The 18,009-nt window shown below is 45.8% G+C and overlaps 2 protein-coding genes and 1 long non-coding RNA gene across 4 annotated transcripts; 2 read left to right on the top strand and 1 right to left on the bottom strand.

The window, feature by feature from the left end:
* Positions 1 to 46: 46 nt before the first annotated feature.
* CUTA (cutA divalent cation tolerance homolog) lies at positions 47 to 9,142 on the bottom strand. Its single transcript, XM_040531210.1, has 6 exons — positions 8,969 to 9,142; positions 6,668 to 6,816; positions 3,092 to 3,151; positions 2,270 to 2,315; positions 1,865 to 1,914; positions 47 to 1,310 (listed from the first exon to the last, which is right to left on the bottom strand). Exons 1-6 carry the CDS (start codon positions 9,044 to 9,046, stop codon positions 1,208 to 1,210), a joined length of 486 nt encoding a protein of 161 aa, XP_040387144.1. The 5' UTR covers positions 9,047 to 9,142; the 3' UTR covers positions 47 to 1,207.
* On the top strand, positions 3,160 to 8,651 carry LOC121057298. 2 transcript variants are annotated; one of them, XR_005813742.1, is made up of 3 exons: positions 3,160 to 4,400; positions 7,054 to 7,246; positions 8,463 to 8,651. It is a non-coding gene; the product is annotated as an uncharacterized LOC121057298 (long non-coding RNA). The 2 variants fall into 2 exon arrangements; XR_005813743.1 differs by having other exon boundaries at positions 3,160 to 4,800.
* A 718-nt stretch (positions 9,143 to 9,860) lies between the features above and the next one.
* Positions 9,861 to 17,882, top strand: PSMD5 (proteasome 26S subunit, non-ATPase 5). The gene is made up of 10 exons (XM_040531209.1): positions 9,861 to 10,070; positions 10,240 to 10,384; positions 11,040 to 11,153; positions 11,607 to 11,735; positions 12,474 to 12,583; positions 12,973 to 13,115; positions 13,679 to 13,870; positions 14,710 to 14,819; positions 15,449 to 15,589; positions 16,043 to 17,882. The coding sequence occupies exons 1-10, from the start codon at positions 9,898 to 9,900 to the stop codon at positions 16,298 to 16,300; spliced, it is 1,515 nt and encodes a 504-aa protein (XP_040387143.1). The 5' UTR covers positions 9,861 to 9,897; the 3' UTR covers positions 16,301 to 17,882.
* The last annotated feature ends 127 nt before the right edge of the window (positions 17,883 to 18,009 follow it).

Here is an 18,009-nt window from a genome sequence, read left to right as displayed (position 1 = left end):
CAGTGCTGCTGCTTTCTTCATGTGCTTTGCTCTTTTTCTTTTTTTCCCAGACAAAATACCCATCTGGGATCCTGCCGCTCCTGACTTAGCGCTGGGAAGTTTCCTGCTCTCAGAGCTCAGCCCATTTTCCCTGTTACCTTCTTTCCCACACCTGCTACCCCTGATAGCTGATGGGTCCATGCAAACCTGTGGCCCAACACCTTCAAGGCTCCCTGTACCACTTCTCCACTGCCTGAGATGAGCAGGTCGGAGCCAGTGGAGCACGGTTTGGCATCAGGCTGCGGGGAATCACTGCAGAGCCCCAAGGGACCCTCCTGCCCTGCTCACTGCAACGACTCGTGCAGCTGCGCAGGTAGGAACACGCCTGTTTATTCCTTTCCCTGTCACATAATTGACTTGGTTTTGGTTCATAAGTTACATCCAATTATGCTTCATGAGCATCTTTTTACAAGGCTAAACTTGGCCTGGGTGGAAAGCAACTGTCCAGGCACAGGTGGGGGATGCAGTGCCGGGGCTGCACGTCCCTGCAGCCAGGCGATGCCCTGCTCCGGCTGGCACCTGGCTTCCCTGAACTGGCAGCGGCTTGGCCCAGCTCAGCAGGAAGGGCACTGTCAGTGTGTTATGCTCACTGGGGCTCCTGGCAAGTGCCTGCAGCCTCTGGACAAGTTTGCTCTCTGCTTGGGTTTTGTCAGACGAGCCAGCAGGCTGGATGACAGCAGGAGAGGGTGTGAGCCAGTGCCTCGCGGGGTGCCCGGCCACATCCTGTGGCTGGGGAAGCGGGAGGCAGAGCGGTGCAGATGCTGCGACAGCTGCTGCAGCGGAGCCAGGGAAGGGTCTCAGGCGCAGGCTGCAGGATGCCTGGGGGCTGCCAGGCCACGGCCACCACCTGGCTGCTGGGGGCCTGAAACATCCCCAGGTGCCTTGGGGTCTTGACGTGAGCACCTCTGGGTATCCGTGGCAGCGATGCTGCAGCCCCTTGGTGCCCTTCCCTGCTGCCCCCAGGCTCGGTGCTCCCTGCAGCACAGCGTCTGGCCAAGGAGGGGACATTTCTAGTGCAAATGAAATTCCCAGTCCCAAGCTTCTGTGCCGTAGCAAGCCCGCAGGGATTCAAGCTGCCTCCCTGTGTGTGCCTGCACAGGGACACCAGCAGGACAAAGCGCATTTTGTCGCGTCTCCCCGAAAGCAGGCTGGTTTCTGCACTTTTCCTTTAATCCCGTGGGACGTTTTCTTCTATCCATTTGAGGTAGAGAGGGTTTCCTTGGTCAATAGGCAGACTGATGACTTCAGGAATTTCAAAGGGGTGGATGGATCTGAAGTGGAACCAGATGCAGAGAATGGAGTCACGGACCCATCCCCGCGGCAGGAACAGCCCCGCGTCGGCTCGCAGGCGCAGGAAGCAGAGGTCTCTGCTCGCAGCGGCACGTGTCAGCCGTGCCCCATGCGTCCCACCAACTTCAAAGCACCCGCCTCTCCTTTTTGCCATGTGAGAACTTTGCTTTGGGTTTGGGGTTTACCACAGCCAACAGCTGACTGCCAGGGGCCCTGGCTGTGCTCAGCACTCGGCGCTGGGGAGGGCAGGATCCTGCCGGGAGGCAGCCGGGCAGTGACCTGCGCGAGCAGGAGGAGAAGCTCTCCTTGCTCCCAGTGCCGAGAGGCTGGTTGGAGCCCAGCAGCTGATACTCCTGCCAACCCGTTCTGAGCTGATGCAGTGTCTGGGTTTTTAGGGCTCGCAGGGTACATCCAGCAGCACTTGAAACCCTCCTGGGTGGGACCCGGCTCGGGGAGCCTGAATCCCAAAGCCCAAGCATGAGATGGCAGCGTACCTTAGATGGAAACCCCATGCTCCCCAGAGCCAGAGCCTCACCTGATGTAGTTGGACAATTCACCTATTTTGGATGTCCTTGTTTTCACTAACTGCAGAGAGTAAAAGAAAAAAAAATTAAAAGGGAGAAATAAAGGGAGGGAGCAATCGCACATGCACAGCCCCAGTGCACCCGGTCAGCACTGGTGGTGCGACAGGAGCAACCCTAGGCTCTGCCCTGGGTCTGCCCCTATGCACCAGGTCAAGGGGCTGAGCCGAGCTGTTCCCCCTTGCCATGCCTGCAGGGGAGTGCTTGGGGTCCCTGAGAGCCATCCCAAATCTCAGGCAGGTTGATGCCACCCTCCCCAAAAACACCCTGCAGCCCCTTTTGGCTTGGGCTCTCTGGGACGTTTTTTTTTTTTTTTTTTTTTTTTTTTTTTTTTTGTGACATAAGGAATTGTTACTTACCAGCAGTATTTCTGTGGATTCTTCCAGTTCCCCTTTCCAGAAATACCTATATTTAAAAGAAAAGAATAATCAGCAAATACAGCTATGGGTGCAGCCATGCTGCTCCCCCTGGGGGGTTCAGTTTTCCTGCTTGGTGCTATCTGCACGTATCCCCTAAAAATCTGCTGTACTTGTGACCGAGCACCCCGGGTTCCCAGACCAGACCCATGTCGCTGTGCCAGGCTTGAGGTTGCTGGGGGCAGCAGGACAAGGCAAGGTGAGGGGCTGGGACCGGGGCCAGGGGCTGTGATGTGGGCACCTGGCTCCCCTCTTCCAGAAGGGACAGACCAGGAGCGCTCCTGCCGGCTGTTTTGGGGCTTTGCTCCCTAACTTCTCTAAAACAAGGGCAATCCCTTTGCATGGATGGCTGAGGATACCTACAGTGCCTGGCTGGCTTTATTCTGAGGTAAAAGATACCGTTCTTCCTTCCTGAAGGTGCTGCTTAATATTGCAAAAGCCTTTTCTGGTCCCTATCCTAGCTTCTTTTTAGGTTGTCTACAAACAGGAGCTGCGTCCTCAGGACCACAAATCACCCTGCTAGGTCTCCGTAGCTAAGTAACCAAGAACTAAGTGGTCCCCGCTGGCAGTCAGAGCATCTGTGGTCCTTAATAAGCTCAGTGCACTTTGCACGGGTGAGGATCATCTCAGCCACCCCCAACAACAACCAGAACCAGCAGCCTCCTGCCAAGTGCCTCCTTGCCCCAGGAGCCTCGGGGGGCCTCCTCCTTCTCCCCAGCGGCCCGGGGTTTGCCTCCTCCTTTGGGAATCCCCAGCCCAACTTACAAGGCCGAGCTCTTTGGCAGGATGTTCACGTAGGCAGCCAGTCTCTTGTCCATGATGCCCCTGGGTGAAACAGGAGGGAGTTAGTGCCTGCCCCCAGCCGTGACACCCGGGGCTTGGATGGAAGCTGAGGGGTTTGTCTCCCAGCCACGTATATATGCTGTCAAGCTATGCTTCTTCCTTGCAGAGCGAACTAAATGTGGAACTTGTTAATTTAACAACATCATGGGTTTTCTACCCAAAATGTCCTAGAAATCCGAAGCCTAAATAAACTCCTTCCCCCCATGCTTCCTCCTTTAGTTGTGGGCTGATTTATTGCAGAGCTGCTTGGTCTGCTAGCTCAAGTGGTATTTAAGTGATTAAAGAGTATTGAAGCAACCTCAGGGTGGATTTTTGGAAGAACTAGGTCAAATGTTGTATTTGCTGACCACAACAATGTCTGGGCCCTTCTGTCGGTGGTGGCAGCCTCGTCCCTCCTGCAGGCGCCTCTCACAGGCGCTGTGCTGGTGCCTTCACCTTTCTTTAACACTGGCCTTGCCGGGGATTGTTCTGTACCAAGGGCTTGAACAGTGCAAACGTTGAACTACTAGACAATCTTGAACTGCAGAGAAGCTGACAGTTATTAGATATGGGAAGGCTCGATTCAACACCCTGCAAAAAGTAACCCTTAGTGAGCTAAGAATTGAACCCATTCTGATTAACTACTGCTTCAATCCTTACATTCAGGTTATGGTACAGACTGAAGGTGATGACAAAACAAAGCATAAGAAATCTTAGCTTTCAAAAAGACATTATGAACTGTAAAAACGACAGACTTGGTCAGTGGCCAGTGTGCTGCAGGAGACGAGCAGAAGACAGCCCGGCGGGGTGCTAATGTGCAGTTGCATCATGTATTGCAATCTGGCCTCTGACCCAGAAGGAAAGCTGAGCTCTTGTCTGAACGTGTATTAGCTCTCTTGCACATCTGTGTTAGCGGCCTGCCCTCTCTGTCCTTTTGCAGCACTTCATACCTTGCCCAGGTGAGCCTGTGGGGTGCAGGAAGGCAGCGGGAGCAGCCCTGGAGCTGCAAGGAAGCAGCTCTTCCCGTGGCTCTTACACAGCCTTGCCACTGCAGCAGTGACTCTGGTCATGACGATGATCTTTGGGATCTCGAGTGGTCTCCAGAATTTTCCTCGTGGTCTGTGGCTGCCAGCTGTTGTGGTGGGGAGGCTCTGGGGAAGCGGCAGTGTGGCCGGTGGATGGCTGAACCCTCGGCAGCACTGACGCCACAGGAGGAACCCTACAGCAGCGCCGTCAGAAAGTCACAGGATGGGTAAGTCCCTGGCAGTGCTCCCACAAACCCAGCAGCACCCAGAGACACCTGGGGAGGGGACCAGTAAGTTCACTGGTGCACGGCCACAGCTCAGTCACCGGTTGGGTTTCACGTCAAAGCCTGGCAAGGCGGTGGAGCTGGGCGTCCCTCTGCTGAGGGGCCACGGCCTGGGAGGACAGCTGTCCCCGCAGGCCCGGGTTGTTTGCTCTAACCACGTGTAGTCAGCACGAGTCATTTAATGCTTGTAAAGCATCTTGAGTTAATCTGTGGACCAACAAACTGCAGCAGCGCACGGAGATATCCCCGCTGCATTTATCATGTAAGACACATGGCACAAATCACTTTGTTTTGCCATCTGCAACTTCCAAGCCACTTGAGCACAGGAGCCTTTTCGATTTGGGTGAGTACCTCCTAATTACTTCTGCTTTGCCCCAATAAATGGTGATCTTAACCGATATCTTGAACTTTGTTCCAGCAAGCTGAGCGGAAACGAGCAGCCACCATGGTAACGGGAAACATTATAAGAAGCTGAACGTGGTCTGTGGAAAACGTCTGCATAATAGATGATATCTTTGGGTTGGGTACTTAATGCGTGTTTCTTTGTCCCTGCCTGACTAAACTATAGGCTCTGAAATGAGACAGATAAAATATTAATAAGCAGAAAAGCCAAGAAAAAGATACACACGAGTCTAAGGCAGAGCCAGAGGCTCATGGGCTGCTCAGGTGTTAGATGAGCTACGTGAGATGCAAGAGGCTGCACTGTCCAGCCCAGAGGGGCCAACTTCTCATAGCAGGCACAGGGGAGAGGCTGGATCTCCTGGGTGGGCCAGGGCTCTCTTCTGAGGATTTTAAGTTATCTCATCCAGATAAACTGGGTTAGAGATGGTGCAAATGAACAAGCCAGGCGCTGAATTTTACCTATAGCTAGTCTGCTTTCACAAACCCTGAACTTTTCCTTAAAACCAGCAGACAATTTCTTTGCAGTCTGATCCTTCAAAGTAATTGCTCTTCCATTGAGCAACATGAAGGAAGAATAGACATGACAGTACCAGGAAAAAGGTGGGTGGGAAAATGAACGTAGAAGCCCTGTGTCATCCTTTACAAATGTTACTCATTCCTACAAATTCCAGAACAAAAGAAAAATTACTCAACCAGTAAAAATGCAACCAGAGTACATAAATCTCAGCAATGGGGTGTGATTTATTTCCTCTCCCTTCCCTGCACGATAATCATCAAAGAGTGGAAAACTTTTGCAAAGCCGTTAAGATTAAACATTTTCAGGAACTGAGGGATCTTTTCAGCAGTCACGTACAGTTACTCATTTATTCAGAAGACATCCAGCAGTATAAATATAATTCTAGTTGAATTTCTTAATACAGTTAAAGTATTTAAGGTGACACAAAATCCCTTTCAGTAGCCGGTGAGCTCCTGAATGGCTGCTTGGGAATGGTCAGCTATTACAGAAGACAGGGAGAGTTTTTGGCAAGCAGGAGCGCAGCAGGAAAAACAGCTCACAGGAGGTGTTGCAGGAAACTTAATGGTCCATCATAAACATTTCCCCAGTCAACACAGTTTCAGTAATTTGAACAAACCATCTATTGAGTCAGGGACTGACGGCTATGTGGAAAAACTGCATGCAAAACATCATGCAATGCATGTCATACACTGAAAGAGGAAAAAAAATCAAGGTAAAGCCCTCATTCCTTGAAGTTTGTTTGGTGAACAGTGTGCAGGCTTTCAGGTGGTATCTCACAAGCGCCTGCTCTGTGTTTTCTGTGGACCACTTCTGATTTTATTTATTATGTTAGTGCACTGTGCTTCATCGCTCTCCATAAACGCTTAGCCTGGAATTTAACTGTGTTGTTCAGAGAAGAAGAAAGACTATATAGCCCATCAGAGAACATGGGGCTGGGGCTTCATCCATCTGAGGACCCAGAGATTTAGGGCCATGGCTTTAAAACTGATCTTGAAAACAAAAGGCAATGGAATAAATTAAGAATTAGCTTGATGTGTTACTGTGGCACTGACTTCAGAGGTAATTGTCAGCTTGCTTTTAGAAAGCACAGCTCTTGTTAAGTGGATATGTGATACAGAGAAAGAGAACGAGAGGGAGTATAGGAGAAAAGGAACACTTTTTGGGCAGAAATGTGAAACCCCTAAACCAGCAGAGAAGCGCAGCTCCTCTCAAGGGACAAGGAAAAGCTTTATTCCACGAAAAGCTGCTTTCGAATAATTCAAGCAGACAAGCAGGGGAAATTTCTCTGTACCTTGCAATATCCTTGGCAATCTGCTCATTGAGACAGTTGATGAAGGCAATGGAGTGGGTCCCAGAAATGTAGCTGCCAGTGACGGCAGCGTGCATGTGGAGAGCAAGACTTCTCAGCACTGGATACATCAGTAAAGACAGAGTCATCACCTAAAATGCAAAATATGAGTGCTGGCTTAAAGTAAAATGTTGCATTTCCTAAAAATAAGCATTTACCTTACCTCTGGTTCAAAGGAAGTCTCCAGCCTTCTTTCTTTCAACATTACAGTAATGCTCATTGTAATTTAAGTGAAAACATACTCATGGAGAGATTTATTCCCCTACAATGGGGCCAATCTAATACTCTGCCAAGCTGCCTCTGTTAAACTGTGTTTCTGTTTCAAAAAGGAGTGAGAAGGGAACCACATGAGGCTTGGCTCCCACAGCAGGCGCATCTACTTTCCTGCTCAGGACACATCCCACAGCCGTCCGCTTGCTGTACATCCAGGGTGAAGCACATTGACTCCTCTAGGAAAGAGGGGGGACGGAGCCTCTGCCTTGCTGGGGATGTGGAAGGAGGACAGCAGTATTTCCAGGAGAGGTAGGGGTCTGGATAATACATTCTGTGCAGGCCCTGGAGAGCTTTAGCCCTTTCCTGCAAACCCAGGACAATTACTGCATTCTGCTGACAGATGCTTCACAGTCCACCCAGGCTATCGTGCAGCCCTCGCATAGCAGGCAAGGGAGGACAGGACTTAAATGCAGGTTTAAAATTCATTTCATCTTAATTAACAGATAAGAATAGTACAGTCAAATTCAATCCTTTCAGGCACAGAAATCCTAATTGACATGGCCTGAGCCTGTATGGCTGCAGAAACAGTAATGCTCTTTCCATGTACTGCCAGTACAGTGGCAACAAGTTGTTTTGCTGTACATCACATCCCATTCCTGGCAAGCCCCTTGGCTGCTCTTTCTACTCACATGCCACAAACACGGTCACATAGAAATGTAATACATAAATTATGTCAGCCAGGACGTGGCTGAAATAGCAAGGTTAATTTGGTGTGCTGAGTAACAGCAAAAGGATGGGTGCCTGTGCCCTGGGTTGCAGCACTCACTGTTGCTGCACAGCTGCTCTTCTCTTTGTCTCTTGTCTTGTTTTTTAAATAAACAGCATCTGGCCCTTAGTCAACGACAATGATAAAAAGGTTTTGATCAGACTAAGAAGATACTCTTTTTTTTTTTCCCCCCCCTTATTGTCACCCTCTGAAAAAACTCCCATTACAGGACTAATGTCAGAGATTTTTTTCTTTCAAGATTGAATTTAAAAAAAGAATCTCTCTTGTTACCACAAAGACAGGAAGTCTTTTCTGTTTGTAAAATGACTGATGTTCTTTATTAGCAGTCTCCTCTTTTTCAATCCATTTGAGGGAATACTCTATTATCACAAGGTTTCTCATAATATTTAGAGCTTCTTTTGTGTTCTTTTTTTCCACTACTCCGCAACAAATCCCAGAACCCACTCAGATAGTTACAAGCCAGACAGAGATATGCTGGTGTATCTACTTTTCCAGATTAGGATGTAATCATGTTCTCTGCTTAGGAAAAAAATCTGACCCGTTCAGCATGGCAATCATTAATCTTCTTGGAAGATGTGTGTGCATGTGACAAGGAAATCCCCTTGAACATTTGTATTGAATAGAAGTATAATAGTGACCACCCTCTTGTTTTTTGTTTGTTGGTGTTTTGTTGTTGTTATTTGTTTTCTGACAAGAAAGATTACAGCACTTTTTTTTCCTTTTTCTTTCTGTTCTTAGAATACTTGTATTTGCCAAGGGATGGTGCAAAACTGAAGGATGGAAACTTCAGGATTCCCACCTGATAAACCAAATATACTCATGACTGCCAAAATGTCAAAGCGAACAAAGCTGACAACCCTACTGTGCGATTGTATTTCACTGAAAAGCACTGATTGGCACAATGACATCCGAGTTTACAGAGACTAAGATTTTTGCAAGATTTATTTGTTTTGGCTTTGGCGAACCACAAACAGCTTCGGGGATCAAAATCACCAGGTTAGGGCTTTCCCTAAACGCCTCTAGCGTGGACGAGGCACCGTGCAAAAACCAGAACAGAAACAAAAACAAACAAAACCCAACCCAAACAACACCGCAGCTGGTGGCAACCTTCAGGCTCCCTCAGCACGAGTGGAAACAAACCCCAAAATTCCTTGTGACAACGCCTTCGCCCCTTCCCTTCCGTGCACCCCCGGGCTCCGGCTGCCCCCCGGCTGCCCCCGCTCCCCGCCCGGGCTCCCACTTACCAGCAGCACCGTGCCGCGGCCCGGCCGGGGGCAGCCCTGGGCGGCGGGCAGGGGGCAGCGCTGGCTCAGCGCCTCCATCGGCCCGGCCGGGAGGCAGCCGCGTCCCCGCCGAGCCGCCACCTGCTCTGCCCGGCCCGGGGCCGCTACCCGGAGGGGGGGAGCCCGGCCCTGGCTCCTCCTCCGCGGCCTGCGGGCGGCTGCTGCCCGCCGGGGCTGGGGCACGGAGCGGCCACCCCCCGCCTTCATCCTCCCGGCCCTTGGGGTTTTGTGATTCTGGCGTTGTCGGCTTGGGGTTTTGGTTTGTGCTTTTTGGGGTTGTTTGCTTTGGGTTTGCTTTATGGTTTTGGGGTTTTGCTTTGTTGGTTTTTTGTTTTGTTTTTTGTTTTGCTTTGCTTTGTTTTTCTTTGGGTTTTGTTTTGCTTTGTTTTGTTTTGCTTTCCCTCAGACTTATTTTGTTTGTTTTTGTTTTATTTATTTATTTATTTATTGAGACAACATTCTCGGTGCTTTGCATTCTTTGGGCAGAAACTGACAGAAAGCCGTTACGTTATCCGGACCTGACACATTTAACACCACTCCCGCCAGCCAGGGAGCAGCGGGGGGCTTCCGTCTGCCCCCGACCGTTACCCCCGGTGCCCCCGGGGTGCCTACTCTCCTCCTCGGTCCCTCGAGGGGTCGCAGCTGCCCCCCGCCAGCACCGGGCGCCCCACAGCCCCGCGCCTAGCCGGGCCGGGCCGCGCCGGGCCCCGCCGTCTCCTAGCAACGCCCCCCGCGCAGCCGCCCAATCGCATCGCGCAGCGGCGGAGGGGCCCCCACGGGGCGGGTGGCGGCCGCCATTTTGTTTCCGGCGGCGCGGACGCGAAAGAAGCCCTTAGCGACGGCGCGCGGTTGCCAGGGGCGGCGGCGGGCCCCGGGGCGGCGCTGCCAAGATGGCGGAGGCGGTGGCGGAGCTGCTGGAGCGGGCGGCGCGGCGGGGGGCGCCGCTGGAGGAGCTGCGGGCCCTGCGGGTGGCCCTGCAGGCCGTGCCGCCCGCCGCCCTGCGCGCCCGCCTCAGCGACGACCACCTGGGAGCGCTCTTCGCCCTCCTCAGCGTCAATGACCGGTGAGCGGCGGCCCGGCCTAGGCCTGTCCTGTCATGCCCTGCTGCCTCCCCTCACCCCCTCCCCCTGAGCGCCTCTTGCTGCCCTCTGTCCCCTTCACTGGCCTCCTCCGCGGTGGCACAGACGAGGAGGTGGTGCTGAAGGCCTCGTGTCTCTCTCTGTCCCGCCCAGGGAGCAGGTTTCTACGTGTGTTTCCATCCTGGAGAGGCTCCTGCAGGCCCTGGACCCGCTCTACATAATCCAGAACCTGAAAGAAGAGCTGCAGAAAGGGCTTTTCCACCCCGACGACTCTGTGAAAATCCTCACCATATCTCAGGTACAGGTTTTGCTCCAGGGGGGGACAGAGGTGCATCGTGGGCCAGGCTAGGTTTGTATCAACCTGTTACTGGCGTTTTGTGGCCTAAATTGTGACAAAAACACTACATCGTGTGTTATCTGGAGACTTGTGTTCTTATACGTGGTTTTGGATAGTTACTGTGCAATATGTCAATATATAATGCTTCATGATATATCTATTAAACATAATATATGAAGCTACGTCTTGACAGAAGTAACTTGTAACTAAATCTTCTGTTTGTTGAGGGCTGTCATGTGTTCTGGGTAAAGCATCCTAAGCCAGCGCTGACAGCAGGTGCTGTAAGAACTAAATGTAGCAACGTTTTAATATTCAGGATACTTGGAACAGCATTGGGAAAACACTGGGGAGGAAAAGGCTCAACCGAGTTGGTATTTGTTGCATTGAGTTAAAAGAACAGAATTGTGTAGTGGTGTAGTTTGGGATGGAGCTCTCGTGGTTTCAAGTCCAGTCCTCAGCTTACAGCAGGCTGCTCAGGGTGTTGTCCAGCTGAGTTCTGGGTGTTTCCAAAAATGGTGATTCCATCTGTCCGGGTAGCTATTCTAGTGCTGGCATGTCTATGTGGAAAAACTTTGTTTTGGTATTATTCAACATTGTTACTTAATATTGCCCTTAGATTGGGAGGATTGTTGAAAATTCGGATGCTGTTAGAGAAATTCTCAACAGTCCCGAACTGTTACGGCAAATAATAAATTGCATTGGTGGAGAGAAAATAGCAGTGGCTAAAGAGGTAAGCATTTGCTTCCTTTTTTTTTGCTTCCTTTACAAATGGATGCAGACATGGCATAGGATGCTTTTTTTCCTGTTACTGAGATGGCAGCCTTTGCTCTCCTTTATAGAAAGGAGAGATCATGTTGCTTGAAAGATGTTGTAATCACATAGGTGCCTTAAGCCCAGAAGTTTCTTAAATGTGATTTAAAATTTTTTCTGAGACCTGTTATCTTCCAGTAGCTGTTGATGCAAAGATGAGCTTACAGGTCTGCATCTGATGCTAGAGGCTTGTATCACAGTAACCATGACTAGCCCTTGTCAGCAATACAATAATTTTCATTGAAAAGTGAATGAAAACTAAAATTGTAGATGTTTAACATGACTTAATGTGTTCAAAAGAACACTGAAACTGTCTGATCATTCTGGATTTTTGTCCCTTTGTGTTATAGTAAGCTACTGTTTTTGTTTACAGGCCATCAAATCTCTCTCAAGAATAGCGCAGACACAAGAGGGCTTAGAGGCTTTATTTGTGAGCAGTTTGTTGAGCGACTTGAAAAATGTCATGGCGACAAATGATGTTGTTCGATACAGAGTGTATGAGGTAGGAATGAGATCAGTGTTGTCCTTCTGAATGACGTTGTTCTGCACTTCTCTTGGACTGTGATTCTGAATTACAGCTTGGATTTTGCAACATGCTTTTAAGTTAGCGTTCATTACTTTTTAACTGCTTCATGAAGTTTTCTTCATGTCTATGCTTTGTCGAGACTAGAAGGGATCAGGAAGGGTACAGCACTGTTGGTCCTCAAGTAATGTCAGAACTTCTCTTTCTCAGTTTATGGTAGGAAGGTGTGAAGTCCTGTTTACATCTTTTATTTGCTAACTTGTGGTGCTTAGAACATTGGAGGGGCGACACAGAATGACTGAAGATGCAATTAAATGCTTGCCTCTCTGAAAGTAAGGGTAAAATACCATCTGTGATCTCATTACCACCGGAGGTAAAGAGCTGTTGAAAGCTCTGAAGGGGGAAGAGATGAGATACTAAGTGTGTTGATCTAGATATGTATGACAAAAGAGAAATGATACAGTTTAGCTGTTCTAGATCTTAATGGACATAGCAGTGATGATCCCTTGAAGATGGTTTGAATAGAATCAAATATCAACTTGGAATGCTCTATGAGCCTGTTTCAGACAAACAGATAAATATAGAATTTCATGTTTTCATAATTTAATATTTAAATAATTAATCTGTGTTGTAAGATGTATTTGGTCATTGTTGTGAACTGTTGCCGTTACAATGTTTTTATAAACCAGCCTTTTTTCCCCCTGTGCTTTTATTTAGTTAATTGTTGAGATTTCTTCAGTGTCAGCAGACTCGCTCAGTTACTGTGCAAACAGTGGATTGATATCGGACTTAATTGGAGAGCTGACTGGAGATGATGTACTGGTCAGGTATGTTACAGCGAGTTCGACATTTCCCCAGTTGCTAAACAGTGATGTTTGGTCTTATTTAAAATAACTCTCTTTAAACACAGTTGTGTTTGTTTCTCATTAAACCCTGTAAATTTGAGAACCAGGATGAAATTTCCGCAGTGTGCTGTGGTAGTTGTATTGTTGGGTTGCAATGTAAATACTCCTGGAAAGTTGTCTTTCTTTAGGTGTATCATCAGAAAGCAGAGCGAGCTTGGACGAGTATTTCACAGCTGTGGTTTTGTTTTTGTTTCTCTTCTTTGGTTGGTTGTTTTTTCGTAAGGGTAGAAAAACTTTGTGTGTTTTCTTAATCTCTCTGTACTTCTACAATCTGTCTGAAGGAGGCCAAATGAACTTTTTGTCTGTTTCAGAGCTACGTGCATAGAGATGGTGACCTCGCTGGCCCACACTCCGCATGGACGTCAGTATCTTGCTCAACAAGGAGTTATCGATAAAATTTCAAACATCATCATTGGTGCAGAGTCTGATCCTTTCTCAGGCTTCTACTTACCAGGTTACATCATGCATTTCTTATTTCCATTGCTTACCGCTTGCATTCATTAATACGTTAAACTGGGAGGACTACTAAGCCTCTGTTTTGAAGGCTCATGAATTTTTGAGTAGTAAAGCACGTTGGACATGCACAACGTGCTGAAGGACAGTCCAATACATGAATCATTCATTTAGAGTGGGTAGCAAAGGTATGATCGGAAGAGACTGTACCAGAGGTTTGAAGTTTGTGTTCTTGTAGTGTTTTTTTAAGAGGACAGAAGATACATCATGAATTAAGTCGCTGTTAAAAGATGAATACATCTTGTCATAGAAGAGTTGTACTCACCTGGACTGTGCAAAGACTATGTCCAAGTTGTGATGCTGTCTTTTATAGTCTTAAGCTTCTTTTGGCTTTTTCCTTAGTTCTGTGCCTTTCACAGTGTTAATAGCATTTAATAGTGAATCAATTAACAATTAAATACAATTATCAGTGAGTAAGTCTTATGTTCATGTATTGTTAATTTTGACATTCTTATGTTGTTGTTATTCCACTCTGAACACTTTTGTCTTGTCTTGTTCTATCAGGTTTTGTTAAATTTTTTGGAAATCTGGCTATTGTAGATAGCCCACAGCAGATCTGCGAACGATACCCTGTCTTTATGGAAAAAGTCTTTGAAATGGCAGAAAGTCATGATCCAACCATGATTGGAGTGGCTGTGGACACATTGGGAATCCTGGGATCAACTGTAGAAGGCAAACAGGTTTTACAGAAAACTAGTTAGTATGATTTCTTTTTTTTTAAGAAAATATTCTCGGTATATCATACAAGAGGAAGCTGATAATGGTATAATAGAGAAAAGAATTGAAAAACTTTTGTCTAATAGTCAAGGGGGTCTCTTTGAATAGCTGTGGTATAGCAGATAAGATGTCTTAATAGTCTTGCCAGGCATGGTAGCGTGAAATGCCTAGCAGTGAGAATTCTGGTATCACAAGTGCGATTCAAGTTACTCCTCTCCAGTGAAGTGCATCGTATGAATCATCGGTAGTCTTGTAATTTTAGCTTCCTTTGTTTCTACTTATGGCGTGGCCTTTTCACCAGGGTTAGAAATGTAATGGCACTTCCCTTACAGGCTGCATTTATTTTCTTAATATAAAATGGTTCAGAGGATTCAAAGTAGGTGATAATTTTTTTATTTGTTTTTTGCTGATTGTCCAAAGTGAAAAACTTTTAAATGAAAATGTGTGAGCATATAGCTATTGCGGCTTTGTAGAATGGGATTGGACATATCTAATCACAAATATACTAGGGTGTGTACTGCCCAAGATGACTCAATTATCTGTGACAAATAACTTCCTTTCTGATGGTCTTTGGATAGTCTAGAGATAGACCATAAAGCTTTGTATTCATCTACCGTAGGTCTATATGAAGCAAAGAGAATCTTTACTCTTTTTGTGATAGTGGATCAAAAGCAATCCTTTCTCAGATTTTATATACAACCTTTATATACTCTTTCTACCAGTTAATGCAGTATAATGTGACTGATTAGTAAAATTGTACTTTTTCCTAAGGTCTATCTGAATTACTTCAAAGTGCTTTTTTTTTTCCTCTCCCAAAGGAAGCAGATTTCAAAATCTGTTAAACAAAATAGGGCACCAGGCAAAGAATGCCCCTACAGAGCTACGACTTCGATGTTTGGATGCCATTTCATCTCTTCTTTACTTGCCTGTAAGGTTTTTTTTGTTTGTTTTTAAAATCTATAAGAATGAAATAATTGTGCATCTCGTTAACCATGTGAAGACTTTCTGCAGCATTCAGCTTAGGTAGTAGTGGTAGCTTTCAAATACTGTGAGTAACTTTACTGTCCTGAAGTTCCCTGGTTTGTTTGTTTGCCTAAAGTTTGAGTTTGTAAGAGACCACATGTTATGAAATTTGTTTATAAAACTTGAGGTCAAGGTATTGTTAGCAAAGGAATGAGAGTAAACAGCTGAATATTCTTGTGCTTTAAAGGCAAACTGCTCTGACTGTATGTTCTTTAGATTCAGTGACCTAGCTTTAATAATGCAGCTCTAAGTGAGCAGTTTTTGTTTATCTTACATTACTGTACTACAGCACGGCACTTCTCTCATGTATTAAAATCAGTTTATTTAATTCTGTCATCCAAGCTAAATGAAATATAGATAGCTATTTCTTCATTCATGAAAATATGTTGAAAATATAAGGTATTTCAGTTTATTTTGCTGGTGGTTTGTTTTAAATAACTTCTTAAACTTTCTGAGCATGTACTTAAAACTTGAAATTTATTTATAATCCTAACCAAACTCTTTCATTTCTGTACATTTTTCTGATATATGTAGCCAGAGCAGCAGACAGAAGACCTTTTAACAATGACTGAATCATGGTTCACATCCTTGTCTAGCCAGCCGTTGGAACTCTTCAGGAGTATCAGTACTCAGCCGTTCCCTGATCTCCACTGTGGGGCTTTAAGAGTGTTTACTGTAAGTTTCTTTGTTTTTAAAGATCAGGTAGTGAATCGTATTGTACTCAGCCTCGCATTTTTCAGTGGCGGTCACACGTTTTTGTTTTCTGTTTTGTCTTTTTGAAGTCCTGAAGCAGTCAGAAATAACATCACTTGCATTCACCATTTAAATAATGGATCATGTGTGCAGTGCTTATTTTCTTACAAACTTTAATAATAATAAGTGCTATACTGTATGTCACTGCTTTGATAATTTACTTAAAATGTTAAAGAGAAGCACTGCACTGTACTTGGTTTCCAGTGATAAATACTGCTGCTTATATGGTGGTTGCAGAATTACTGTGTAGAATGAATATCCCACTTCAGTTTTCTCTGTTCTTTGACTTTTAGCTTAACAGCCTTCTGTGTAACTGGTTTTTGGGTGTTTTCTAAAATGAGGTGTTCTTCCTCCTCTTTTTGTCTTTGCATATAGGCTATTGCAAATCAACCGTGGGCGCAGAAGTTGATGCTGAACAGTCCAGGGTTTGTGGAATACATCGTGGACAGATCTGTGGAACCTGATAAAGCTTCGAAGGATGCCAAGTATGAACTGGTTAAGGCCCTTGTAAACTCCAAAACAATTGCGGAAATTTTTGGAAATCAGTATTACTTGAGGCTTAGGGCTTACTTGCGTGAAGGCCCCTATTATGCTAAGGCAGTTTCTACTACAGCTGTGGAAGGAGCAGAATAATATCACTGATGTCTTGGTTCCCCTTCTTACAAACCACGTTACTGAAATCGATGTTAAGGTGTAAGGTGTAAAGGCTCTCCACACGGGAGTCATCTTAGATTGTCTCTTTAAAGGAACACGAAGCACTTTGACTCTATTTGAAATGAGAGTCATGAGAGCAAATCAAAACCTATTAGGGCACAGTGTAATTTTCCACAGAATCTCATGGCAGAAATTCTCTGTGTGCTGTCCTGAGACAAGTAAACAAGGTAAGCATTCTATCAACTGCTGGCTGTTTTATTTTGCAGAAATTATCAGTGTTTACTTAAAACTTCTTGGGTTTGGAATTCCTATCATGTTTTCTCAGTAGATCACAATTGAATTAAAAAAAAAAAAAAAAAGCCAAAAACCCTTGAGGTTTGTAACCTCCGATGCTGCCATGGTTTCTCTTTTTTAAAAATCTTATTACTACTTTTTTCTATCTGCTGAAGTTGGCCCTTGCATAGAAGACACTTTTAGCTAGATTTAGTTCTGCCAGAAACTCAGGTGGTAAGAAAAAGCTAGTAATATTCTGCCCACATGAGGGAGTACAAACTGGCTTCTCTTCTCTCGTCAACTTGCTGGATGTAAGTCTTGTTTGAATAAGTCCTAAATATTGTTTACATTTTATACTGAGGATTACAAAAAAAAAAAAACAACACTTAGCCCTTTTAAAAACAAGTGAAAGCAAACTCTAGTGTATAAAACCAAATTGGGAGCTTTGTGTCATTAGCTGTCTATTTTCAGCAAGTAAACTGAGCTGCCAAAGGAGCATGAGCTACAAATCTACTTCAGAACCAAATCTTAAACAGTTTACACTTTTTTTATCAAAGATGATTTTTTTAATTTAAGTGTTATTTAAAAAAAAAATATACCAATTTTATCTACCAGAGTTGGAATAAAAGGGGTAAGAACATTAAAGCTGTCATGTTTAAAGGCATGAACCGAATTAGGAGGCTATAAATGTAGTACCTCGTGAGGCTTTGTCTTCTTCTGAAGATGGTCAGCTAGCACGTGGGTAAGGTACAGGACTAGCCGGACCACTGGTCACTTTAGTGACCTGTGATGTGTTGGTCCGTAAACAGAGACCACAATGTACTTTATACAAAAGGTTTATATTGTTTTTGCTGAGAATGTAAGACACAAATCTGAGGATAAGTTGGGGGGAGCATAATAAAACATGAATTAACTACTTCGGGGCTTGCTTTAGTAGTGTATGAAGTCGGGTATGCCTCTATGGAAAGTACTTGCCCTGTGTCTCCGCTCTGCCAAGTGAAATGGGATGATTTAGTCATGCAGTAACCCTTTTATTGCTTGTAGTAGCTTCGGGCTGCAGCAGAGGTGATAGCATTGCCTGCCAAAAAATTGCTGGCAAGGGATTGAACTGGGCTGAGAGAAGCAGGGTAGTTGGGGAAAATCTGTTGATGTTTAATAAACTATCTGAATGCAGGTGATCTGCTTTGTTGCTTATGACCTAATATGTACAAAAAGCTGTCATCCAACATTATCCTGCTGCTCACACTTTCATTCTAAATGTGCGTAATAAACATCTGCTAGTGGAAAAGGCAGTTTGTAGTGTCTCGTTTGTGAACTAAGGGAGCACAGAAGTTCAGTGAATCTCAGCATCCAGAAAAACGTGAAAGTGCTAAAAAGGAAATGGAAAGGATACAGAAATCCTTGGTTTGCACTTT

This window comes from Cygnus olor, chromosome 19 (genome assembly GCF_009769625.2).
Source record: "Cygnus olor isolate bCygOlo1 chromosome 19, bCygOlo1.pri.v2, whole genome shotgun sequence".
NCBI classification, from domain to species: Eukaryota; Metazoa; Chordata; class Aves; order Anseriformes; family Anatidae; genus Cygnus; species Cygnus olor.
The sequence above is the reverse complement of the archived record's forward strand: the minus strand, read 5'-3'. Positions and strand labels throughout refer to the sequence as shown.

Bases quoted from the DNA above. Each gene is read 5' to 3' on its own strand.
- CUTA (XM_040531210.1), bottom strand. From the start codon at position 9,046: ATGGAGGCGCTGAGCCAGCGCTGCCCCCTGCCCGCCGCCCAGGGCTGC. The intron at 2,316-3,091 runs GTAAGTTGGGCT...TTTTAAATATAG, and splicing joins CTGCCAAAGAGCTCGGCCTT to GTATTTCTGGAAAGGGGAAC. The intron at 1,915-2,269 runs GTAAGTAACAAT...TACTCTCTGCAG, and splicing joins AATCCACAGAAATACTGCTG to TTAGTGAAAACAAGGACATC.
- PSMD5 (XM_040531209.1), top strand. From the start codon at position 9,898: ATGGCGGAGGCGGTGGCGGAGCTGCTGGAGCGGGCGGCGCGGCGGGGG. The intron at 10,071-10,239 runs GTGAGCGGCGGC...TGTCCCGCCCAG, and splicing joins CTCCTCAGCGTCAATGACCG to GGAGCAGGTTTCTACGTGTG. The intron at 11,154-11,606 runs GTAAGCATTTGC...TTTTGTTTACAG, and splicing joins AAATAGCAGTGGCTAAAGAG to GCCATCAAATCTCTCTCAAG.